Source organism: Syngnathus typhle, linkage group LG7 (assembly GCF_033458585.1).
Source record: "Syngnathus typhle isolate RoL2023-S1 ecotype Sweden linkage group LG7, RoL_Styp_1.0, whole genome shotgun sequence".
Classification (NCBI taxonomy): domain Eukaryota; kingdom Metazoa; phylum Chordata; class Actinopteri; order Syngnathiformes; family Syngnathidae; genus Syngnathus; species Syngnathus typhle.
Window position 1 is genome coordinate 1,861,230 of NC_083744.1, and position 26,511 is coordinate 1,887,740.

The 26,511-nt window shown below is 44.0% G+C and overlaps 2 protein-coding genes across 6 annotated transcripts in view; one reads left to right on the forward strand and one right to left on the reverse strand.

The window, feature by feature from the left end:
• The window catches only part of vps4a (vacuolar protein sorting 4 homolog A), a 70,508-nt gene extending 64,556 nt beyond the window's left edge, over window positions 1-5,952 (reverse strand). Inside the window, exons 1-5 of one of the 4 annotated variants that reach the window (XR_009714872.1) lie at window positions 5,692-5,937; window positions 5,247-5,358; window positions 5,007-5,151; window positions 4,860-4,921; window positions 522-641 (exon numbers count right to left, since the gene is read on the reverse strand). Coding sequence is in view for 3 of the 4 variants with exons in the window: in XM_061282208.1 (XP_061138192.1) it covers window positions 522-641; window positions 4,860-4,921; window positions 5,007-5,151; window positions 5,247-5,358; window positions 5,692-5,712 (460 nt within the window). In the remaining variant the exon portion in view is untranslated. Of the gene's footprint in view, window positions 1-521; window positions 642-4,859; window positions 4,922-5,006; window positions 5,152-5,246; window positions 5,359-5,691 lie in introns of all 4 variants that reach the window. The other 3 variants (XM_061282208.1, XM_061282210.1, XM_061282209.1) reach the window with 3 other exon arrangements.
• A 10,194-nt stretch (window positions 5,953-16,146) lies between these two features.
• The window catches only part of sntb2 (syntrophin, beta 2), a 140,539-nt gene continuing 130,174 nt past the window's right edge, over window positions 16,147-26,511 (forward strand). The window contains exon 1 of one of the 2 annotated variants that reach the window (XM_061282206.1): window positions 16,147-17,080. In XM_061282206.1, the coding sequence (XP_061138190.1) occupies window positions 16,369-17,080 (712 nt within the window). In that variant the 5' untranslated portion in view covers window positions 16,147-16,368. The remainder of the gene's footprint in view (window positions 17,081-26,511) is intronic. The other variant, XM_061282207.1, reaches the window with a different exon arrangement.

Below are 26,511 nucleotides of genomic sequence, written 5' to 3' on the forward strand. Positions count from 1 at the left end.
CTCACCGTGTTGCCGTTTTGATTACTTTATTTGGATGTATGCTTTCACCGATTCTTCAAGATGATATATTTGGTCAGAATGTTTGCCGTTTGATGTGATCTCATCTAAGATAAACATCTTTCATTAATATGACCTGCAGGCACTGAAGTGATGGAGACTGTTATTCATAATAACAGTGTCGTATTTATGAGAATCACTGATAGCAGTTTTTTAGTGATTTTCTTTTTTTTAATGCTGTTAATAAATGCATTTGTTTTCAAAAAACTTGTTTGGAATATCCATGCTTTACTATCTACTAAAGGCCAAAATCTTTTATGGAATGACCTTTACAGGTCGCTTATATTACTTCACACAAACACTACGTCCATCTGCTCCTGGTTCGGCCCTCCGGTCCAAATTTAGAACCCAGTTCGGCCCGCGAGTCAAAAGGTTTGCCCACCCCTGCTCCAGGTGCTACACATTCCTGCCATTTTTTGCAGGTCTTGGTCAAAAGGATAATTTTTCCACTCGAGGTGTCGTACCTGTAAAGAGGTGAGGGAATTTGATGGGAAGGATGACAGCCTCTTTTAAAGCTTCCTTGGCTCCCTCGAGCCCAGCCACATCCGTCCACCTCACATTGGGCTTCTCCATAACTATTGCACCTGGACACAGACGTCAGAGTTCGTGCTTGATTAACTTGTAGGGTTTGAAATACATATTTATATTTGGATATTGCTGTCGAGTGTTGACCGTTTTTTTTATTGTATTTTTGAATAATGCACCTTGCCTAATTGGTTTGCTTGTCCCGTTTTTCTTTTAAATTTTATTTATCAAGCACACCTCACGAATAAAAATGTGTATTTCAAATATTTTCTTGGTGTAGTTAACTGATTAGTCAAGCAATAGAATTTTGTAATGTACTAGAATTCAGATTTTAGTTGGGGACCTTTATCAGATATGAGCTCAAAATAATATTGAGATTAATTAAGTAGAAATCCTGGAATTATATTGATGCTTTTTTAATCGGCCGACAGCACATCCATCCATCCATCCATCCATCCGAAAACAAATAAATCAGAAAATCACATTGTCTACTATTTAAAGAAATTATTTCTAAATACCGTAATTTTCAAAATCCAACACCAAGAACAGTCATGAACAAGCAACAACAGGCTAAACAATAGGTATGCTAACGTGACATAAACACAAACTAAGAGCTGAGAACGGCCCTGACGTAAAATTCAGAGTTATTCAAAAAAACTATTACATAAATAACACGTTAATAAAACCATCTGCGTCACTTCAATTCATTAAATCCATCAATCGTCCTTTGTCAACAATGCGTGTGCGCCGCTGACGGCTCTTGCACTTCAAAATATTCCACAGGCCCATATAACGATATATAAATTATATGTCAAATAACTATTGAAGTGAAAGAGAGCTCCGTCGAGTGACGCGCGACGTCGCATCAGCAGCGCAGCGGTTGTTTACATAAAGGACAAAGATCGACTCGACGGAGCTCTCTTTCACTTCAGTGGATTGAAGTCGGGGGCCGGCGCTCGGCCGGGTGGCTGTCCAGGGACGGTGGATGGGGCTCGGACAATGCTTTTACGCACGCCCGGTCCTACTCTACCGAGCTGTCTTTCACCTCCATGGATGGAAGTCGAGGGCCGGCGCTCAGCCGGGTGACTGTCCGAGGCTCGGTCATGGCTTTTACGCACGCCCAGTCCTATTCTATGGAGCTCTCTTCCACTTCCGTGTCTGGAAGTCCACGCTGCCACACGCCTGTAAGTTTGTTTTGTTAAATACTGTTGTCACTTGAAATTCAAATTACAGTAATCCCTTGCTACATTGCGGTTCCCCTTTTTTTTTTTAACGGTTTGAAAAAAATAAAATATAAGTCGCTCCTGAGTATAAGTCGCCCCCCCCCCCCAACTACGAAAAAAAAAATGCGACTTATAGTCCGAAAATTACGGTAATGGTGGAAAGCAAGTATTTGATCCTGCAAAGAAGCAAGATTTCTGGCTGTCACAGACCTGCTCTTCTTACCTTACCTATATTAATACCACCAGTTTGAACTCTTTAACAGTATAAAAGACACCTGCACATGACCTCAAACAGTTATACTCCAAACTCCACTATAGTAAAGACCAAAGCTGTCAAAGGACACTAGAAACAAGATTGTAGACCTTTATCAGGCTGGGAAGACCGAATCAGCAATAGGCAAGCAGCTTGCTGCGAAGAAATCTATTGCTGGAGAAATAATCAGGAAATGGAAAATTTACTTGACCACTACTAATCTCACTTGATCAGGGGCTCCACACAAGAGCTCAACCCGTGGGGTCAAAATGATCACAAGAACGGTGAGCAAAAATCCCAGAACCACATGGGGGACCTAGTGAAAGACCTGAAGAAAGCTGGGACTGTGTGTCTGTAACACTAATGGTAGTGTTACAGACACACTACGCCGCCAGATCTTGCACTCAGATCTTGCAGCGCCAGACGTGTCCCCCTGTATAAGCCAGAACCAGTGGTACCTCTACTTACGAACTACCGTATTTTCCAGACTATAAGGCGCACCTAAATACCTAAAATCTTCTCAAAAGCCGACAGTGCGCCTTATAGTCCAGTGCGCCTTATATGTAGACTAAATGCCTAAATTCAAACTGGCCCGAAGCATTGTGACATGAAATCAAGCATAAGTGGCCTGCTGAAGACTATGAATCATGAATCAAAAAGACTATGGATCATTATTTTGTGATTATAAAGTCATTTGTTGCATCTGAAGTTGAAATAAAAAAGATAAAATGGAGAATGATTTGATTTGGATTAAAAATCTGACATGATGCATTAATGGTGCGCCTTATAGTCCGGTGCATATGGCATGTTGATGCTGGAAAAAAGCCTGTACCCATGTATAATACGCACCCAATTTTTTTTTTTTTTGTTTAAGTCCCAATGATCGTCACACGCGCAGGGAGGCAATGGGTCCCATTTTTATAGTCTTTGGTATGGTCTTAACTAGGGTGGATGTATTTTTTTTTGTTGGCGTTGATTTCTCCGACTGCCCGTAAAGGCACCACCGCGATCAGTGCGGACATGTGAAAAAGGCGTGCGGACATGTGAGAAAGGCGGCTCTGTATGGGAGAGACGTTGAAGAGGAATAAAAACACCCTTGGAAACCAAAACGTGCCCCTCGTCGTGACTCGGAGCCGCAACAAATGTTTCGGATTTGTGTAGGGTACATTGTGACAGCAAACGAGCAGGTGATCGAGCAAGCATCTGATACAAGAGCATTGCGTTCGTATGGAGCGTGTTTGAAGTGAACAGCAGAGACGAAAGGAACAAGGCAAACTGCAAATAAAATATTACCTGTAATACGCATTTTGTTATTTGATGATTGAAACTGCTAATTGAACTGTGAATTGAAACCAATAGGGAGAGAACTGAAGTCTTGCTCTTAATATAGCTGACGTGTTTTTTGTCCAAATTAAAAAAAAATAGAATTCAAAATTTTACTTCTAAATTGAGGAATTATGGCACAAAAGTTGCCCACACGCCAGCAGAAGGCAGGGAGTGCCCACACAATTGCAGTGCGTACACTTGTACCTTTTTATAAAAAAATTTTTTATAATAATAAGGGTTTTGTCACGATACGATATCATATCGATACAAAAATCGCGATACGATATTTGCCGATATCTTAAAGCCTGCTGTGATTCATTCACAATACATCACGATATAGTGCTCTACGATCGATATAGAACAATTTCCTGATTTATAACAATTCATACGCAAAATCAATAAGGTACTGCAAACTCTTTATTTAGGAAATTACAAAGTGCTTCCAAACGAATGACTTGAAGCCCAAAGGGGAGCGAATTTCCTCGTCTTCTTGGACATTAGCCATAGCACCAGCCCAGGAGCCGCGTAGTTGTCGGCTCCCCTTTCACGTGCCTGCTCTGCTCACAACACAACATGCCGCGCACTGCTCCCGGAAAGAGGAAGCAAGCAACAATGAATTGGATTTCAAAATAAAGTCGCGTCTAATGTCCGAGGTCAAAAACAGGCGATATAGATCGATGTTTACGTTTAGCAACGATGCCGACAAATCATAGAGCATTATATCGATTAATCAATGTGTATCGAATCGTTACACCCCTAATACATACATACATACATACATACATGCATACATACATACATAAAGTTGCACTTTGTTTACAAGTTTTCCTGTCTGCAGTCATCTTTCTCTTTATTGTAAAATATTAAATAAACACATCGGAAATTGAATCAAAATTTGAATATTTTTGGGTCAAGTTGCCCAGCCCTATTTTATATCTCGTTTTTCTATAGGAGTCTATCCTCAAATTGCTCACATTAGATGCATTATTGAGCCATACATACTCTGCTGGTCTTTAACTATGTAAGTGGTCACCGCTGCCCCTTGAGCAGGCTGACGGAAGCGTGGCTGCCGGTATGCACCTACAGCCCTTCTGACCACCACCAAATATTCATGCACCGGTGTGAGTGGCACTAAAGGAAAGGTGAGTGAAGTGTCTAGCTCGAGGAAACAATACATGACTCGGGCAACAGCCAACCCTTCGGTTACTAAACCACTGAGGCGTGGCAATTTGTTCACTCATTTGATTTGGAAAAAAAAAAATAACCAATGGATCGATGCTTTAGACTAAGGTGGGATCTGCCGTTGGCCAGTGTATGGCGAGAGACTATGGAGATTAAAGTTATTATCTTAACACCAACAGGCAGGCAGCCGCTGGGAGCTTTTCGTCAGCTGTAGACTATTTTGCCACACTAATGTACGCAATAATCATCCATCCATCCTAACTTTCTGTCTTGTACTCCTAAGACTCACGCACCCATTAGCTGCTCCTGAAGCTTCTTCCTCTCTGGGTTTTCTCCTTCGCTGTCACTGTCACTCCTGCACAGAACACACCAAAATACACAAACATCAACTTCAGAGTTTGAATCTTGAACTTAAATTGACTAAATAGATGACTGCTTACTTCTCATTGTTCTGTGACTCCTTCACAGGCTTCTTGCACTGTCTGTCTTTATTCTTCAGGTAATCCTTAAGTTTCTCTGCTCTGTCCAAATACTGCATACACTTAGCTCGAATGCTTTCCTTCGCCTTGTCACTGTGGGCCTCATCTGCAAGAGCAACACATTGCAGGCAACAGTACACAAATAACTGCATGCATCCGACAGTGGAATGCAATGATTGTTAGTTGACCATTACTGCTCACATTTAATGGCATGAAGAAAATATTCCACAGCATGTTGGTAAAGACGCAACGCCTCCTCATAATTCTTAGACTTGTCTTCTTCTGTGGCTTTGGTCACAAGATCAATTGCCTTCTGACAATAACACATAGACAAATAAGAGCTGTAAGATAAAAATATACATGTACACACGCTCTGATACTGTTGCAAAAACTGTACAATACACGATGCGCTAGCAAGGGCCAAAGAAAAGCGGGTGCACTGCAGTGTTTTTGATATGCTCGAGCATAACACAACGTGCATTTAATCAAGCTGTAAATATTTACCGAAGACAGTTATGTGCGTTTTTCTTATGTAGGTGTTGATTGAAGACGTCAGTTCACCGTCACGCCAGTTATTAGCTGCACTACTCCTGTAACTAGTTTAGCTAACACCGCGCTAACAACGTCAGTGTGAAAAACAATATACCTGCAATGTTGACGTTGTCATTTCATCTCACACTTAAGTTCTTCGTCCAAATGTATTTCTTCAGTAGTTTCGAATGTTGATGTGTGACGAAATACACACTATACGTGGACACAAAAACATCGCTAATAGCGTGACAAAATCGGCTATTCCAGCGCCCAGAAAACTCCACCCTCGACCCACAGACTACTGCTGCATTCGAGGAAGATATGAAATCGGAAATATCCCACTCGGATGTTCCCATTCCAACCTCAAAGCGGTCAAGTCAAATGTCAACAACAAAGATTGCTGATTTCGATATACTGTTTGACCTCCAGAAAGCTTTCTTCATAATTTACCGTTTTTTTGTGTATAATGCGCCCCCATGTATAATACGCACCCTAAAAATGGCATGGTGATGCTGGAAAAAAGCCTGTACCCATGTATAATACGCACCCAAATTATCTCCCCCCCCCCCCCCCCCCCAAATGATCGTCACACACGCAGGGAGGCAATGGGTCCCATTTCTATAGTCTTTGGTATGGTCTTAACTAGGCTGGATGTATATATTTTTTTGTTGGCGTTGATTTCTCCGACTGCCCGTAAAGGCACCACCGCGATCAGTGCGGACATGTGAAAAAGGCGGCTCTGTATGGGAGAGACGTTGAAGAGGAATAAAAACACCCTTGGAAACTAGGGATGGGCGATACCAATGATTTTGGAATCGATCCGATACCAAGTATTTCCTACCCAAAATACCCGATATTCGATCCGATATCGATACCGGAAGTGTAATTTCCCGCCAAAAAACAATTTAAATGCAGTGGCATTCTTGCTCTTGGAGAGTCATCTATTGAATTTTGTAGAAAAAGGTATTACGTCATGTACATGAATTATTAACCTTTTTAGACATTAGTGCATTAGTGGAAGATGCATATTAATAGTATAACTTTAATAAAAAGGAGCTATTCTTTACTTTTTTCTCTCTCTCTCTCTGTTGTTGGGGAAAAGTTTTGTCTTTTAGTATAATCTAAAGAGAGACATGGTACCAACAGAGATGCAGGGCTTAATCGTCATGAGCAGCAAAACTATCAATTTGTAAAGCCACTGGATACTTACATTTAATATTGTAATACTTTAGTGTTGTTTATAGGAAGTGGAGTTACAAATAAAACGTATGGCGTTCGACCACAAATTGAAAAGGGGAAAACTTTATTTATAAATGACTGACTAAAGCGTAGTAATTATTGCTTCAAATAGCACATCAACCACAAATGCTTACGATTTTTGGTTAGCACCTGATACCTGGATATGTCTTGCCTTTCTGAAACGCTGCTTCTAAGGTACTTTGGTACCTTAGCCTCGGTGCGGCTGCAGGGTTTTCCGTCGCTGCCTTAGTGTCTGCGGCACGTTTCAACTGCAGCTCTTCATGAACCGTGGGGTGAATTTTGCTTAAATGTTTTGTCAAATTTGTGGTGTTGCCACAATATTTAATTGTTTTGTGACATATTTCACATTTTGCCTCGTTGTTATTAAGTAAAATATAATATCCCCAAACCAGACTTCTCTTGCGTTCGGACTGGGCCGCCGCCGTGGCCATGCTTGTTTGTGTTTGTTTGGATTGGAACGGGGGGCGGAGGAGGAGGGCTTGGCTTGTGAGAAAAGGGGGCGGGAGCAGAGCAGAGCAGGACACGCCGGTGCAGCAGGCGGAAGGAAAAGTAGTGCTAGCATGAGTGCAAGTCGCCAAATTGGAGCAGAGAAAAATGAGGAAAAATATAATTAAATAATTGTAAGTATCGATATTTTAGCTAGGGAGATCGATACTCAAAAATGAGCGGCCTGGATCGATATATCGATATTTTGGTATCGATCCGCCCATCCCTATTGGAAACCAAAACTTGCCCCTCGTCGTGACTCGGAGCCGCAACAAATGTTTCGGATTTGTGTAGGGTACATTGTGACAGCAAACGAGCAGGTGATCGAGCAAGCGTCTGATACAAGAGCATTGCGTTCGTATGGAGCGTGTTTGAAGTGAACAGCAGAGACGAAAGGAACAAGGCAAAGTGTTGTGAAATAAAACATTACCTGTAATACGCATTTTGTTATTTGCTGATTGAAACTGCTAATTAAACTGTGAATTGAAACTAATAGGAAGAAAACAACTCTCGCTCTTTATATAGCTGACGTGTCTTGCGCATCCGTTCTGCGCATCTGTAATGGCGGCCTCCGTATGATATCCGGTTTGCGATGGAGATTAAAAACCAAACAATATTTGACAATAACACACCATCAAGGATTGCACCATCGCATCAAACGATGTGTCGTCAATTATGAATTTTACTGACTAAGTGTGTTGGGCAGGATGGCTGAATGCGATGTGCGATTGACAACAAACAAGAAGAAAGGTGGTTTCAAATTTTATTTCGAGGGAGATTTGTCATGTCTCGTCCCCAGTTTTGCTATGTGTCTAGGTTGCCATAGTTTCTGTTCGCGTCGCCCCTCCCTTCCTGTGTCACCTCAATCAATGTAACGTGTTTTGTATTTAAGTCCTGTCTGCCCCTCGCTCACCGTCGGATCATTGCATGTGTTACTGTCATGATGTCTGTTTGGTTTCTGTTCCTGTCTTTGGTAATATCACCCTGTCTTTTTGTTCCACGACTTTGTCGGTCAGTCCTGTTGTTGGTTTTGTTGTACCATGATTTTCTTAAAAAAAAAAAAAATTGTACCCATGTATAATGCGCACGCCAGATTTTAGGACAATAAATTAGTTAAATTTTGCGCATTATACACGGAAAAAAATGGTAGCTAATTTATATAAAGAAATATCGAATCTTTAAAGCATTTTATTCATTTCACTAAATAACTTCATGAAGGCGGATAACAGAATATCGTAACGCAGTCAGTACAAATCACACTGTGTTTATGTGAAGTTATTTTAAATACCTAAACGAATGTGATAATACATAAGTAAAGCTAAATATGTTTATAATCTTGTAAACATGTAAGTTAAAGTCAAAGTCAGCTTTATTGTCAATCTCTCCACATGTCACAACACACAAAGAGACCGAAATTACGTTTTTCTCTATCCCACGGTGACGAGACACATAACACGATAGACATACACGTACGCGACACAATATAAAAACAAGAAGGCAAAAATTCTAACAATCAATAGTAAGAGTGATGAATAAATAATAAATAAACAGATAACACAATAAATAACGGAGCCAGCAAGCATAGCGCAAAAGTAAAAAACATCATAAACAAAAAGGCACAAACAATAAATAAGAGTAATAACAAATAATAAATAATAAGAGCCAGTGTGCATTCAGACAGTTCAGACAGTGAAAGTACAGGACGCTACGCAGAACGGGGGAGCGAGTTCAGGATCCTAACAGCCTGGAGTATGAAGCTGTTTGAGAGTCTGGAGGTGCGGGAGCGCAGACTTCTGTACCTCTTCCCAGAGGGCAGAAGCTCGAACAAAGAGTGAGCGGGGTGACTCGCATCACTCACAATCGTGGTCGCCTTGCGGGTGAGATGGGAGGTGTAAATGTCCTTCAAGGAGGGGAGCGAAGCACCAGCAATCTTACCAGCCGTGTTCACTATGCGCTGCAGGGCCTTCAAGTTGTAGTCAGTGCAGCCGCCACCCCAAACAGCAATACAGCTGGAGAGGACGCTCTCAATGGTGCCGCGGTAAAATGCAGTCATGACGGCCGGAGGAGCGCTCGCTCGCCTAAGTTTCCGCAGGAAGTACAGGCGGCGCTGGGCTTTCTTTGCCAGTGATGCGGTGTTGGTGGACCAGGAGAGATCCTCACTGATGTGCACCCCCAGGAACTTGGCGCTGCTCACTCGCTCCACCACAGCACCGTCGATGGTCAGCGGCAGGTGTTGGGTGTGACCCTTCCGGAAGTCCACAACAATCTCCTTGGTCTTGTCGACGTTCAGCAGGAGGTTGTTGTCCCTGCACCACGTGGTCAGAAGGTCAACCTCCAGCCTGTATTGAGTCTCGTCTCCCTTGGTGATGAGACCCACCAGAGTCGTGTCGTCAGCAAACTTCACGATACGGTTGTCGCTGTAGGTTGCAGTGCAGTCATGCGTCAGGAGGGTGAAGAGCAGCGGACTGAGCACGCAGCCTTGGGGGGCCCCCGTGCTCAGCGTGATGCTGGCGGAGATTTTGTCGCCAACACGTAAGATTTACCATTCACGGACTGTCATTATTGGTCGCCATTGTCGAAGACGTCACAATTGCTGACCGAATTCACAGACTGCGTCCTCTGAAGGCCGTGCCTCGGAGGGCACCGCCTGTGAATTTGGACACAGCAAGCAATCTTCTCGGGTGTTCTGATCAGCTCGGGGGTCTGAGCTTTTTGAGGATGTCAAGATTCCTGTAAAGAAAACTAATTGAAATAATCCTAGATAATTGTATTCAGGGTGTACAGTCTGGACTTGTTTAATAATTGGACCAAATTAGTTACATTATTTATGTTTGAAAAAATACATCGCGCGGCGAAGAGAGGGGCGGAGCTGTCAACTGATCACCACCTGGTGGTGGGTTGGCTCCGATGGTGGGGGAAGATGCCGGTCCGACATGGCAGACCCAAACGTTCTGTGAGGGTCTGCTGGGAACGTCTGGCGGAATCCCCTGTCAGGAAGAGCTTCAACTCCCACCTCCGGCAGAACTTTTCCCAGGTCCCGGGGGAGGCGGGGGACATTGAGTCCGAGTGGACCTTGTTCCGCGCCTCCATTGTTGAGGCGGCCGACCGGAGCTGCGGCCGTAAGGTCATTGGTGCCTGTCGTGGCGGCAATCCCCGAACCCGCTGGTGGACACCGGCGGTAAGGGATGCCGTCAAGCTGAAGAAGGAGTCCTATCGGGCCGTTTTGGCCTGCGGGACTCCCGAGGCAGCTGACAGGTACCGGATGGCCAAGCGGAACGCGGCTTCGGCGGTTGCTGAGGCAAAAACCCGGGCGTGGGAGGAGTTTGGCGAGGCCATGGAGAATGACTTCCGGACGGCTTCGAGGAAATTCTGGTCCACCATCCGGCGTCTCAGGAGGGGGAAGCAGTGCAACGTCAACACTGTTTACAGTGGAGATGGCGTGCTGCTGACCTCGACTAGGGACGTCGTGTGTCGGTGGAGAGAATACTTCGAAGACCTCCTCAATTCCACCGAGACGCCCTCCATTGTGGAGGCAGGGCCTGGGGACTCTGAGGCGGACTCTCCAATCTCTGGGGTTGAAGTCACTGAGGTAGTTAAAAAACTCCTCGGTGGCAAGGCCCCGGGGGTGGATGAGATCCGCCCGGATTTCTTAAGGGCTCTGGATGTTGTGGGGCTGTCATGGCTGACACGTCTCTACAGCATCGCGTGGACATCGGGGACAGTGCCTCTGGATTGGCAGACTGGGGTGGTGGTTCCCCTCTTTAAGAAGGGGGACCGGAGGGTGTGTTCCAATTACAGGGGAATTACACTCCTCAGCCTCCCTGGGAAGGTCTATTCAGGGGTGCTGGAGAGGAGGGTCCGTCGGGAGGTCGAACCTCGGATTCAGGAGGAACAGTGTGGCTTTCGTCCTGGCCGTGGAACAGTGGACCAGCTCTTCACCCTCAGCAGGATCCTCGAGGGTGCATGGGAGTTCGCCCAACCAGTCCACATGTGTTTTGTGGACTTGGAGAAGGCGTTCGACCGTGTCCCTCGGGAGGTTCTCTGGGGGGTGCTTCGGGAGTACGGGGTACCGAGCCAACTGATAAGGGCGGTTCGGTCCCTGTATCACCGATGCCAGAGTTTGGTCCGCATTTCCGGCAGTAAGTCGGATTCGTTCTCAGTGAGGGTTGGACTCCGCCAAGGCTGCCCTTTGTCACCGATTCTGTTCATAGTTTTTATGGACAGAATTTCTAGGCGCAGCCGAGGCGTTGAGGGTGTCCGGTTTGGGGAACTCAGCATCGCGTCTCTGCTTTTTGCAGACGACGTGGTGCTGTTGGCTTCTTCAGGCCGTGATCTCCAGCTCTCACTGGAGCGGTTCGCAGCCGAGTGTGAAGCGGTCGGGATGAGGGTCAGCACCTCCAAATCCGAGTCCATGGTCCTCGATCGGAAAAGGGTGGAATGCCCTCTCCAGGTCGGGGATGAGATCCTGCCCCAAGTGGAGGAGTTTAAGTATCTTGGGGTCTTGTTCACGAGTGAGGGGAGGATGGAGCGCGAGATCGACAGGCGGATCGGTGCAGCGTCGGCAGTAATGCGGACTTTGTACCGGTCCGTCGTGGTAAAGAGAGAGCTGAGCCAAAAGGCAAAGCTCTCAATTTACCGGTCGATTTACGCTCCTACCCTCACCTATGGTCACGAGCTATGGGTCGTGACCGAAAGAACGAGATCCCGGATACAAGCGGCCGAAATGAGTTTTCTCCGCAGGATGTCCGGGCTCTCCCTTAGAGATAGGGTGAGAAGTTCGGTCATCCGGGAGAGACTCGGAGTAGAGTCGCTGCTCCTCCACGTTGAGAGGAGCCAGATGAGGTGGCTCGGGCATCTCATCAGGATGCCTCCTGGACGCCTCCCTGGGGAGGTGTTCCGGGCATGTCCCACCGGTAGGAGACCCCGGGGACGACCCAGGACGCGCTGGAGAGACTATGTCTCTCAGCTGGCCTGGGAACGCCTTGGGATCCCCCGGGATGAGCTAGACGAAGTGGCTGGGGAGAGGGAAGTCTGGGAGTCCCTCCTGAAGCTGCTGCCCCCGCGACCCGACCCCGGATAAGCGGAAGAAGATGGATGGATGGATGGAAAATACATCGTATTGTGATATTTTTAATCAGGCAATGAGGCAATTTCCTACCATCGACTCAAAACGTTGTTTTTTAATTGAACATCTGTGTCAAACATATATATGACAATTGCATATATCAGTGGTTCTTAACCGGGGGTGCGTGCGAGAATGCTTCCTAGGGGGTGCGAGGATACCCTGGGGGAAATTTACAATTTTTCGGGGATAATGGTTGGGTAACCGAAAAAAGTGGAAAATTCTGGAAATCAAGAAGTCATTGTGTTAATTGACATTAGGGATAATGCTAATTAAGCCTTATAGCTGTAAAGTAAACCAATTATTATTATAATAATTATTTAGGGTTAGGGGTGCGAGAACTGGTTGGTGAATTGAATGGGGTGCGAACAAGGAAAAAGGTTAAGAACCACTGGCATATATCATGATAAAATACAAAATACATACAATACACAGTGTACACGACCCAAAAACTATAGTGATTTTAAGTACAACATAACACAAAAAACATTACAACAAAAAAAACTACAAAAAAAAAAAAAAGAGTACCCTGTTAGGAATTCTTGTTTTATTTAAGTTATAATTTCCAACCTAAAGAAGTGGAAGACGGAGGATTGTTGGAGCAGGGCTGCATTAAATGTCTCGGTCTAACATACACCTGCGCCGCATTAAAGAACCACATTACAAATTGACTCTACCACGTGTGGCTGCAAGTTTTACATTTCCCTTTTAAAACGTCAATAGCATCAATAAATCAAACAAATCCGACTTTTAAAAAGTGCACATTGTTCTGAGGTTTTCTTCGTAAATATCGTCCGTGTTTGAACTACAATCCAGGGGATGGCTGATAGCGTATTTCCTGAGACAGCTCAATATACTATACTATATATAATATACTATTCTATACTGCCATCATCCAGTCTGTCCTCTGCACCTCCATCACTGTCTGGTTTGGATTGACCTCCAAACAAGACAAGCACAGACTGGAACAGACAATCAGGACTGCAGAAAAGATAATTGGAATCAACCTCCCATTTATCAAAGACTTGTACCTGTCCAGGACCAGGAAACATGCAAGTAACATCTCTACAGACCCTTCTCAGCCAGGTTGCAGTGTGTTCGAAGACGCAGAGACAGCTTCTTCCCCCAGGCTGTTGCTCTGGTGAACTCACACCATTCTTAGAGTCTCAGAGTCATTGCTGCGCAATAACATCCTGCTCTCCACACCTTTTTTGAATTGTCTACATTATTTGTACTATGTGTCCTCTCTGCATCCATTGCAGCCTGGTCATCCTGGAAGAGGGATCCTCTCATCTGTGGTCTCTTCTCAAGGTTTCTCATTTCCCGTAGTTGGAGTTTTGAGTTTTTCCTTGCCCTCCTGGGAGTTTAAGATCAGGGGATGTTTGAGAATATTTGTAATTTTCACACGTCCTGAGTGTTGTTAGTCACCTAAATGTTGAACAGAGGGTGTGATGTACCGAAGTCAAATTCCTTGTTTGGCACGTCAAACAAGGCGAACAAAAATTCTTGAATCTTGAATAGCGTAGTGCAGTGCTCCTCAATTATTTTCTGTTACGCCCCCCCGTAGCAAGAAGAAAACTATTCGCGCCCCCCCTTCCCCACCGTGACTATCCTAACTTGTCTTGTAAGTCGTAAAATGTTGCACTGTCGCAAACGTCACAGAAGTAACAATGAGAGCGCCACTGCCCCCTGCTGTGAAGATTCGCAATTACACTTTATTCTAGTACTGCCAAAAAAAAAAAGCCTGTTCCCCAGGGTCACACGCGCCCCCCCAAGAATAGCACCGCGCCCCCCTTGGGGGGCGCGCCCCACTATTTGAGAAGCACTGGCGTAGTGGTACACTCGCCTGACTTGTGTGCAGGCACCATGAGTTCAATTTAATGTTGGCTCGTGAGTGAACGATTTGTTCAAAACGAACGAATCTCTTCAGTGAACGAGAGTGAACGAATAACTTCCTAAAGTGATTCGTTCTTTTTTCCGTTCATATAACTTCAACCAGTAGGTGTCGATTATGGCCATTGAGGCTGGTGCCACCTCGCCGTAAAACAAAACAAAGAAGAAAATGACGTAACTTCCCGTTCACGAACGAGTCGGGAATTGCATTTCCCGTTCACCAACGAACAAATCTCTGAGTGAACGAATCACTCAGTGAGTGAATCACTCACTGAGTCATTCGCATTTCCAGTTCACCGCGAAAACGGATCAGTGAGGGAACGAATCCTGGCTTTCCCGTTCGCGAACGAGTCAATGAGTGAACTGCCTTCCTGTACATTAACGGATCAGTCAGTGAATATGTTGGGTCTCCTGGCGTGAACTATGTAAGCCAGAATGTAGATTTACGATTTACTTATAGTAGGTTTTAAATAACTTGTATGCATTTATATGCCTAAATATTGTTATCCAATATATCGACTGCAGTTTCACATTAGATTGCTGGTTTGAGATGTACTTTTATTATTATTATTATTATTATTATTATTATTATTATTATTATTATTATTAAACATTTATGTTATAACTTGTCTGGTGTTATATTCCTTGTTTTTATATTTGCCAGTCAAAACATAAAAATCTGACATTCGGTTAACTGCTTTATATGACAATATGTATGTGTTTTACGTTGTTGTATGAGTTGGTGTCCCCAAAATTAACAAATGTCGGCATAACGGTTTTTTTTTTCAACCTTTTATTCAAACACAAACACATTGGATATAATAACACCATCAACTACAAGCCAACAAATACAAAATTAAAACATCAATGTCGTAATTTCCCGTTCACGAACGAGTCAGTGACGCCACTTCCCGTTCACTGCACATCACTAGTTCAATTCCCACATATGACGGTATGTGAGTGGGCGACTACGAAAAAAAAGAAAAAAAATCCGCAAAACAGTACAACCACAATCTTAAACCTGCGTGAAGCTGGCCCCCCACCCCCCGCAAAATTTAAGCAAAATAGTCTGTTTCGTTCGTGCTTCGTTTCTGCTGGTTTGTGCAGCAAAAATGTTCGTTTGTGCTGCTATGGTTTTTTTGCATTTTGAGCAGATGGGGGGCTGGGTGAACTCTGGATGACCTATAAAAGAATCGTTCATAACTAAAAAACCATAGCAGCACAAACGAACATTTTTGCTGCACAAACCAGCACAAACGAAGCACAAACAAAACAGACTATTTTGCTTAAATTTTGCGGGGGGTGGGGGGCCAGCTTCACGCAGGTCAATCTTAAACGTCACTGTAATGTCCTTCCAGCCAATTATATACCGTGACGGAATCATGAGTCTGAGCCTGCCTAGCGAAGACGTGGGCTGTGAATTTGGACACAACCAAAACAACGTCCACGGGAAATAGGCGCTTCGTTTTTTTAAATAAAAGCAAATTGTTGCAGAATTTAATTTATTTATTCATTTATCCATCCATCCGTCCGTCCGTCCGTCCGTCCGTCCGTCCGTCCGTCCGTCCGTCCGTCCGTCCGTCCATCCATCCATCCATCCATCCATCCATCCATCCATCCATCCATCCATCCATCCATCCATTCATTCATTCATTGATTTATTTGCTAGCTTTCACTAAAAGGGTGCTTTGTTGACTTGTGATGATAGATTTCAGACATTGAATGAATCTGCAAAATCAGAGTCGTAAAGAACACACGTAACCTTTACTTTGAAGGATTGTGGTGGATATTGAATTGTTTAACTGTGAATTCAGAGGTGGCACGAATAGCGAGCTTCAGTTGCTGAACTTCACAATAACCTGACTGGCTGGTACGTATCTTTACTTGTCCTACCCTATTTCTGGGAGCCTGTGGATTTGAGTGGGTGTGTCGATGAAGCCCAGTGGAAGGAGAAGGTGGTGTCTTGTAAGCACAAGGAAAATAGCAACTTTATGACGAGCTGAACGTGAAAGTGGTCACATCGGTGCTGGAATGGCGGTGTGGACCAGAGCTGATAAAAACGGTCAACTGGACCTACTTCTCCGCGAGCGCTGGATCCGTGTGTCCGCCGAACTCACCATAGAAACGCTGACTTTAACGGCCGAGACGGAGGTAAGCGGACAGAGGACCAACCACTGGGATCACAACGGTCCTCCGGATGCCATGGGAAATGGCATATCGAATGGAAACAAATCGGGAACCAGGTCAGGGCACCTTGATCCGAGTCCGTCTTCGGGCCACAAACAATTTCGGAAAGGTTACAGCAGCAGCCCTGGTCGCGTGGATGTTATTCGGGGTCCATGTGACGGCACATACGGATTAAGCAGTCCTGGGAAGTACTCGAATAACGGCACAGACTCCGACTTTGGAAGTCCCGATTCTAGCTATGGGAGTCCCGGGTCAAGTTCCGGCTCGAAGCAAGGCGAAGTTCCAGTTTGTAGGGACGTATGCACGGAGGCTGTGCGAAAGGTCCGAGTCGTGAAACAGGAGTCTGGCGGGCTGGGGATCAGTATCAAAGGAGGGCGCGAGAATCGGATGCCGATCCTTATCTCTAAGATTTTCCCGGGGCTCGCTGCAGACCAAAGTCGCGCGCTTCGGGTGGGCGACGCTATCCTGTCCGTGAACGGAAACGACCTCCGGGAGGCAACGCATGATCTGGCGGTGCAGGTCCTGAAGAAGGCAGGAAAACAAGTGACGCTTGAGGGTAAGTGTGGCCACGTTAGAGCGTGGATATATAGAGGCCTGATTAGGGTGGCGTGTTCCCGCCACGCTCTCCCATGCACTGGTTGCTTTCAGTTTAGGAAGTTAAGTCTCTTTTACAGTGAGAATTATTCTTTCTTATTGATATGTGAAATGCACGGTTCACTAGAAAAGGGCAGCGTTAAAAGCTCAAATTGATGTCATGCTTATTGCATTGATAAATACACTCATCAGTGGACCTTTGACCTCGTAGGGCAGGGGTGTCAAACTCTGACCAACGGGCCAAATTTAGCCTTCAGTGTAATCATATTTGGACCGCGAAGACAAACTGTACATCGACTTTGTGTCAATACTAACATTTCAAATCGTCTTCACTAATAAAAGATTTTTTGATGTTGCTACCATTTTTTATCACCATATTTGAACTGTTTTTACTCGTCTCTGGTTTCAAAATGAGTTATTCATCAGTTTGTTGTGTAGCCTATACTGTATATAATACTAGACGTTTTATTTGGGTTGACAGTCATATTGGCCCTCCGAAAGAAACTATGGCTACGATGCAGCCCGCGGCAAAAATTTGTTTGACGCGACGTAGGATAACAGGTCTAAATCAATCAAACAATAATTTGTTGTTTGGACTGTAACGTATCGTGTGGTCAGAGGTGAGAGTTGGGAGCTTGATGTGCACAGTTGTGCATGAGCACTGAAAATTTAATATTGCACTCAAGTCTGTATATGGTTTTGCACATTAAGATTAGGTCATACTTGCCTCAACTCGAAGTGAAGTCAGCCCGCGATTGTTTTTCCAAGGGCCAACTTCAAACTAAACTTAAAAATAAAAGTGAAGTAATGCTACTTATATTAGGGGTGTAACTATACATCTATTAAACCAATGTGTCAATGTGTCTGCCCGGCTACATCGACAAGAGCTGGACTTGTTTAAATCAATTGTTCAAGTCTGAATGTTATTTTAAGTTCATGTTGATTTTGCTCTAACATGTCATCTCCTGTCACCGCTGGCCGGCAGAGATTACGTCAAACACGCAAACATAATAATGGCGACTAGAAAGAGTAGACAAGACGATGCAATGTGACCACTTGTGTGGGATTTTGCAAGAAAAAGTCACAAAGAACACACATCAAAGTCAAAGTCAGCTTTATTGTCAATCTCTTCACATGTCAAGACACACAAAGAAACCGAAATTACGTTTTCTCTATCCCACGGTGACGAGACATATTACACGATAGACATACAAGTAAACGACACAATATAAAAACAAGAAGGCACAAACAATAAATAATAAGAATGATGAATAAATAATAAATAAACAGATAACACAATAAATAAGAGGAGCAAAACGGAGCCAGTGTGCATACAGCAGACAGTAAGCGTAGCGCAAAAATACAAGACGCTACGCAGAAAGGGGAAGCGAGTTCAGGATCCTAACAGCCTGGAGTATGAAGCTGTTGTTGAGTCTGGTGGTGCGGGAGCGCAGGCTCCTATACCTCTTCCCAGAGGGCAGAACCTCAAACAAAGAGTGAGCGGGTTGACTCACATCACCCACAATCGTGGTCGCCTTGCGGGTGAGATGGGAGATGTAAATGTCTTTCAAGGAGGGGAGTGAAGCCCCAACAATCTTACCAGCCGTGTTCACTATGCGCCGCAGAGCCTTCAAGTTGTAGTCAGTGCAGCCGCCACCCCGAACAGCAATACAGCTGGAGAGGACGCTCTCAATGGTGCCACGGTAAAATGTAGCCATGACGGCCGGAGGAGCGCTCGCTCGCCTGAGTTTCCGCAGGAAGTACAGGCGGAAACTCAGGCGAGCGAGCGCTCCTCACACATTTGTGTGTTTTGATTTTCAGTTATATCAACAAGGTTCTTGGAAAAAAAGTACCGTTTTTTTCCGTGTATAATGCGCCCCCATGTATAATACGCACCCTAAAAATGGCATGGTGATGCTGGAAAAAAGCCTGTACCCATGTATAATACGCACCCTATTTTTTTTTTTTTTTGTGTTTGTTTTTTTAAGTCCCAATGATCGTCACACACGCAGCGAGGCAATGGGTCCCATTTTTATAGTCTTTGGTATGGTCTTAACTAGGCTGGATGTATTTTTTTTGTTGGCGTTGATTTCTCCGACTGCCCGTAAAGGCACCACCGCGACATGTGAAAAAGGCGTGCGGACATGTGAAAAAGGCGGCTCTGTATGGGAGAGAAGTTGAAGAGGAATAAAAACACCCTTGGAAACCAAAACTTGCCCCTTGTCGTGACTCGGAGCCGCAACAAATGTTTCGGATTTGTGTAGGGCAGTGGTCCCCAACCTTTTTTGCGTCATGGACCGGTTACATGTCAGAAATATTTTCGCCGACCGGCATTTATATAAATAAATAATACGTTTATATAAATAAATAAATAATACATTTATAATAAATATATAAATACGATGAAATAAAATGATACGACTGACATAAAAACAAGTACAAATGCTTCATACTCCAGGCTGTTAGGATCCTGAACTCGCTTCCCAGTTCTGCGTAGCGTCCTGTACTTTTACTGTCTGTATGCACACTGGCTCTTATTTGTTGTGTTATCTGTTTATTTATTATTTATTATTACTCTTATTATTTATTGTTTGTGCCTTCTTGTTTTTTATATTGCGTCGTTTACTTGTGTGTCTATCGTGTACTATGTCTTGTCACCGTGGGATAGAGAAAACGTAATTTCGATCTCTTTGTGTGTCTCGGCATGTGAAGAAGTTGACAATACAGTAAAGCAGACTTTGACTTTGACTTTGAAATGACAAAAATAAAACTCACCATTACGTTGAATTAGTGGGAGCACTGAGTTTGTTTCTCAGAAATGAGCCGGTCCCACAGTGGCGTGGCCAAGCCGGCGGTTAGGACTCCCTGCGCCCCGGTTGAAAAAAATCGAGCTTTTTCGAGTCTTCATTTTCATGCCGTTTTTTCTTTCGGTCTTGCGCGAATGTGCTTGCGCTATTTTATGTGCGCGATGTTATCCATTCACCGTTTGCCTCCCGGACCCGGATGTTGTTTTAGCGATCAGCGAACGGCGTGGGTGATGTTTGATTTTTTTTCCTGTGGGCGCGCGCCCCTACTGGAAAAATTCCTGGCTACGCCACTGCGGAAGTGGTTTGTCTTTTATTGCAGGAAGCTTGGTCTTCATGTGTTGATGCAGTTTTGATTGCTTCATTGCCTGGTTAGTTAGCCTGTCGCCACATATTAGCTTTGCGGGCTCGACTGGGGAAACATGTCACGTGACCGGGACGAGTCTCTTGACCTGAATTAATTGATCGTCGATAAAAAAAACTTTCTGTGCGACTTGGCGGCCCGGTACCAAGTGACCCACGGACCGGTACCGGTCCGCGGCCCGGTGGTTGGGGACCACTGGTGTAGGGTACATTGTGACAGCAAACGAGCAGGTGATCGAGCAAGCGTCTGATACGAGAGCATTGCGTTTGTATGGAGCGAGTTTGAAGTGAACAGCAGAGACGAAAGGAACAAGGCAAAGTGTTGTGAAATAAAATATTACCTGTAATACGCATTTTGTTATTTGCTGATTGAAACTGCTAATTAAACTGTGAATTGAAACTAATAGGAAGAAAACAACTCTCGCTCTTTAAATAGCTGACGTGTCTTGCGCATCCGTTCTGCGCATCGGATCCATAGTGGGCATGCACAGTGATGCTGCCTCCGTATGACGTCCGATCCGCGATGGAGATTAAAAAACAAACAATATTTGACAATAACACACCATCAAGGATTGCACCATCGCATCAAACGATGTCGTCAATTATGAATTTTACTGACTAAGTGTGTTGGGCAGGATGGCTGAATGCGATGCGCGATTGACAACAAACAAGAAGAAAGGTGATTTCAAGTTTTATTTCGAGGGAGATTTGTCATGTCTCGTCCCCAGTTTTGCTATGTGTCTAGGTTGCCATAGTTTCTGTTCGCGTCTGTTGTAGTTCTTTCTAAAGAGGCACAGTGTCGCACTGGTTAGCACATCCGCCTCACAGTTTAGAAGGTGCAGGTTCGATTCCACCTCTCGCCCTCCCTGTGTGGGGTTTGCATGTTCTCCCTGCCTGCATGGGTTTTCTTCGGGCACTCTGGTTTCCTCCAACATCTTAAATTCATGCATGTTAGGCTGATTGAGATGGAAAGTTCTTTCTACAGAACAATCACAGCAAGCGGTTAATATAACGTAAAAATATACTTTACTACTTGTATATTGTCCTTTCTTCCAAAATTGAAAATGTTGAATATTGTTAAGCTATGCAAAGAACTAACAAACATTTATAAGAACTATCTTATTCATATAATAAGAACGTTTGTGAATAAAACGAGAACTAGCTACTTCTGTTGCACTTTGTTTATGCGAGAATATTAAGAGAACGAGCCTGGTGTAATATACTGTATTTTTCTGATATAAATCGCGGGTTTTTTTTCATAGTTTGGGTGGGGGGGCGATATGTGAATTTTTTCACAAATTTTCAAAATATCCGCGATGTAATGAAACCGTAATGAAATGAAATAAACGAACTGCAATGTAGCAAGGGATTACTGTAATCTGAACTGCAACTGCGGCGCGTATGCGGCGGTGTTTTACATAAAGTACAAAGGATGCGATCATGGGATTTAATTAAACCCGTTTCAGCCTTTCGTCTATATATAGACGCTCCAAGACAGCAGACAGCTGTTACGTGTAAAACACAACTATCTCTGAACGTTCAAATCAATTACATGACGCTACACTTGCAAATCGTCAGAATGCTCCGATTTTTGTGCACGTATCAGCACATAGTCTATATATAGATGCCGCATATTTCATATACGCGACGTCATAACCAAAAAAGCGCGGCATATTCGTACTTAGGGACACCTAAGGACCCAAAAAATATGCACCTTTTCAGAAATATTAACTTGGGCAGAAAAGGGGTTACTAACTTGGAGTGACAGGGATTGTTTGATAAAATTGTTGTTTATAATTATATGGGCCTGTGGATTATTTTGAAGTGCAATCGCCGTCAGCGGCGCGCACCCGGCATTGTTGACATAAAGGACAGGGCTCGAAACTAACGATTGCCCGATTGCCCGGGGCAAGTAGCGATGGCAGACGGGCAAGTAGAATTTTTCCTCACTTGCCCGAACTTGCCCTGCCATAATACCATGTTTTCAAGCTGTAAAAAGACGATTTTGTGCATAATTTCTCGCAACTTCTGCCGCTTCTGGTCCGACATTTTGTTTTCTAGGGAGCGGTTAGTTTCTCGTGTAAGTCTGCAATACATTGATAACGGCAAAGCGCTTCATAATTAAATGCATGCTCCCTCACCCGTCCCTGGCTCTTCTGCGCCTGCGCACCAGCAGAGCTTGTTTCCGGTTGGCGGATACGAAGGCAAAACTTATAGTGTTGTCTTTTTTATTGCAAAAATGTGTCGGGCAAGTAAAAATCCACTCCAAAAAAATTCGGGCAAGTAAAATTTTGTTTCGGGCAAGTAAAATTTTCTCCAACTTGCCCGAGGGCAACTTGGGCAAAAAATAAGCTTCGAGCCCTGAAGGACGATCGATGGATTTAATGATTTGGAGCGAAACAGATGGTTTGATAATAATATTGCTTATATGATAGTTATTTGATATATAATTTATATATCGTTATATGGGCCTGTGGAATAATTTGAAGTGCAATCGCCGTCAGCGACGTGCATGCGGCATTGTTGACATCGAGGACGATCGATGGATTTAATGATTTGGAGTGATACAGATGGTTTGATAATAATATTGCTTATACGATAGTTATTTAATATATAATTTTTATATCGTTATATGGGCCTGGTGAATAATTTGAAGTGCAACCACCGTCAGCGGCGCGCACCCGGCATTGTTGACATAAAGGACGATCGATTGATTTAATGATTTGGAGTGACACAGATGGTTTGATAAAGGTGTTATTTATGTTATAGTTATTTGGATAACTGTCAATGTTACGTCAGGCCTGTTCTCAGTTCTTCGTTTGTGTTTATGTATGATTTGGAGTGACACGGATGGTTTGATAAAGGTATTATTTATGTCATAGTTATTTGGATAACTGTCATTGTTACGTCAAGCCCGTTCTCAGATCTACATTTGAGTGTATGTCACGTTAGCATACCGTATCGTTTAGCCTGTTGTTGCTCGTTCATGTCTGTTCTTGGTGTTGGATTTTGTCAAATAAATTTCCCCCAAAATGCGACTTATACTCCGGAGTGACTTATATACGTTTTTTTTCACTTTATTGTGCATTATAAGGCTAATGCGACGTGTATTCCGGAGCGACTCTTAGTCCGAAAAATATGGTAATTTTTTTGACATTTTGGAAATGGTAACACTAAATTAATTTTAAAATAAAGCTCAAAACATTACATTGTTCATTTGGAGTTATCTTTAGTTAGTATAGATTGATTAACACAAAAGTCATCGTTACTACTACTGTATATCAAAATGTCGTATCAAAATCACCTTTATCGCATCAAATTCTGTCGCTCCAAAAAAAGGATATATCGCTTTGTGTCAAATTGTTGTTTCGATATGTATCGTCCATCCATCCATCCATCCATCCATCCATCCATCCATCCATCCATCCATCCATCCATCCATCCATCCATCCATCCATCCATCCATCCATCCATCCATCCATCCATCCATCCAACCAGGGGTGTAACGATTCATCAATACACATTGATTAATCAATATAATGCTCTATGATTTGTTGGCATCAATGCTAAACGTAAACATCGATCTATATCGCCCGTTTTTGACCTCGGACATTAGACGCGACTTTATTTTGAAATCCAGTTCATTGTTGCTTGCTTCCTCTTTCCGGGAGCAGTGCGCGGTGTGTTGTGTTGTGAGCAGAGCAGGCACGTGAAAGGGGAGCCGACAACTACGCGGCTCCTGGGCTGGTGCTATCGAATGAATGTATAGTTATGTATTATGTATTGTTCTCTGGTATTGCAAGAGAATGGTTTTTTTTTTTGCATTTGGATTAGAACATATGGTCAAGGTGTAATGTTTACTACATTCATTATAAAGAACTTATTTTTGTTTTGTAATTAAATAGTTCAGTAATGCACTTTAAAGTTAATGGTATTACAAAAAAAGAAAGAATATTAATTTTTCTTTACTGACTTTTATGAGAAAAAATATAGGAATTTGAATACGTTCAGTGTTAAAATAAGCACTTTGTATACTACAATACTCTTGTAATTTCCCAAATAAAGAGTTCCCAGTATCTTGTTGATTTTGCGTATGAATTGTTATAAATCAGGATATTGTTCTATATCGATCGTAGAGCACTTTATCGTGATGTATCGTGAATGAATCACAGCAGGCTTTAAGATATCGGCAAATATCGTATCGTAGTTCTTTGTATCGATATGATATCGTATTGTGACAAAACCGCGATTTACACCGCTACCATCCACCCATCCATCTTCCGCTTATCTGGGGTCGGGTCGTGGGGCCAGCAGCTTTAGGAAGGACTCCCAGACTTCCCTCTCCCCAGCCACTTCATCCAGTTCATCCCGGGGGATCCTAAGGCGTTCCCAGGCCAGCTGAAAGACATAGTCTCTCCAGCGCGTCCTGGGTCGTCCCCGGGGTCTCCTACCGATGGCACATGCCCGGAACACCTCCCCAGGAAGGCGTCCAGGAGGCATCCTGATGAGATGCCCAAGCCACCTCATCTGGCTCCTCTCAACGGGGAGGAGTGACCGGATGACCGAGCTTCTCACCCTATCTCTAAGGGAGAGCCCGGACATCCTGCAGAGAAAACTCATTTCAGCCGCTTGTATCCGGAACCTCGTTCTTTCGGTCACGACCCATAGCACGTGACCATAGGTGAGGGTAGGAGTGTAAATCGACCGGTAAATTGAAAGCTTTTCCTTTTGGCTCAGCTCTCTCTTTACCATGACGGACCGGTACAGAGTCCGCATTACTGCCGACGCTGCACCGATCCGCCTGTCGATCTCGCGCTCCATCCTCCCCTCACTCGTGACCAAGACCCCAAGATACTTGAACCCCCTCCACTTGGGACAGGATCTCATCCCCGATCCGGAGAAGGCATTCCACCCTTTTTCGACCGAAGACCATGGACTCGGATTTGGAGGTGCTGACCCTCATTCGCACCGCTTCACACTCAGCTGCGAACCGCTCCAGTGAGAGCTGGAGATCACGGCCTGAAGAAGCCAACAGCACCACGTCGTCTGCAAAAAGCAGAGACGCGATGCTGAGGTCCCCAAACCGGACCCCCTCAACGCCTCGGCTGCGCCTAGAAATTCTGTCCATAAAAATCACTGTTTAAAAATTTGTTTTAAGACATCTTCTTTTCCAACTGGTCACTCAGATCTGTCCACATAGTAGCGCTTGGAGTGGTTATGTTACCATTTTCAAGTATGGCCGCATTTGATGAGCAGAGAACTGCAACAATTAAATCATTGTCTACTGCTGGTTGTTTGGGCATCTAGTTGAGGGACAAATAAATGTAATCAAGATTCATTGCTTGAATAATTAAAAATACACATGCGTGTTCATTATAATTGCCATGCATGGATGGAAAAATGATGCAAAGGGGAAAAATATTTTGACATCAAAATGTATTAAGTATGCTTTCTTTAGAAATTTAGTTTTCTTGGTCTGTGCAAATTACACACGTCTAATAAGACAATGTCAGCTAACTACCTATTCAGACTACCTGGGGTGCAATGGCATAAACAAATGGTTAATTAACGATCAAACAAACGCACAAACAACCGGTCCAGTTTTGTCTCCGTTTGGAGTTAAATGGGGGCTGAGTGATGTCATCGCTATAAATTAAATGTGTAATATCTACGAAACCGTAGCAGCACAAATGAAAATTTTTGCAGCACAAACCAGCACAAACGAAGCACAAACGAACGGTACCGTTTAGGGTCCATTTGGAGGAAAATGGGAGGCTGGGTGACGTCATCGCTAGTTCTTGTCCCCCTCCTATTCATCTGTTACCTCTTTCCCCTTGGTAATGTCATCCGCAAACTCAATCTGGACTTCCACTGCTACGCTGATGACACCCAGATCTATACACGCACCACACCAACCCAAAACCCTCCCCTCACCCACTTTGAAACCTGCATCTCTACAATAAAAACCTGGCTTACCCACAACTTTCTCAAACTCAAAAGTGACAAAACAGAGCTCCTCCTCAGAGGCACTAAATCAGGGGTGGGCAAACTTTTTGGCTCGCGGGCCACATTGGGTTCTAAAATTTGACTGGGGGGCCGGGCCAGGAGCATTTGGATGGAGTGTTTGGGCCGGATATACTAAAGCATTACATGTAGTGTATGCAAACCTCATAGCACAGTAAGAACACTACAACCCAATTTATTAACTATCTTTCAAATATTAAAA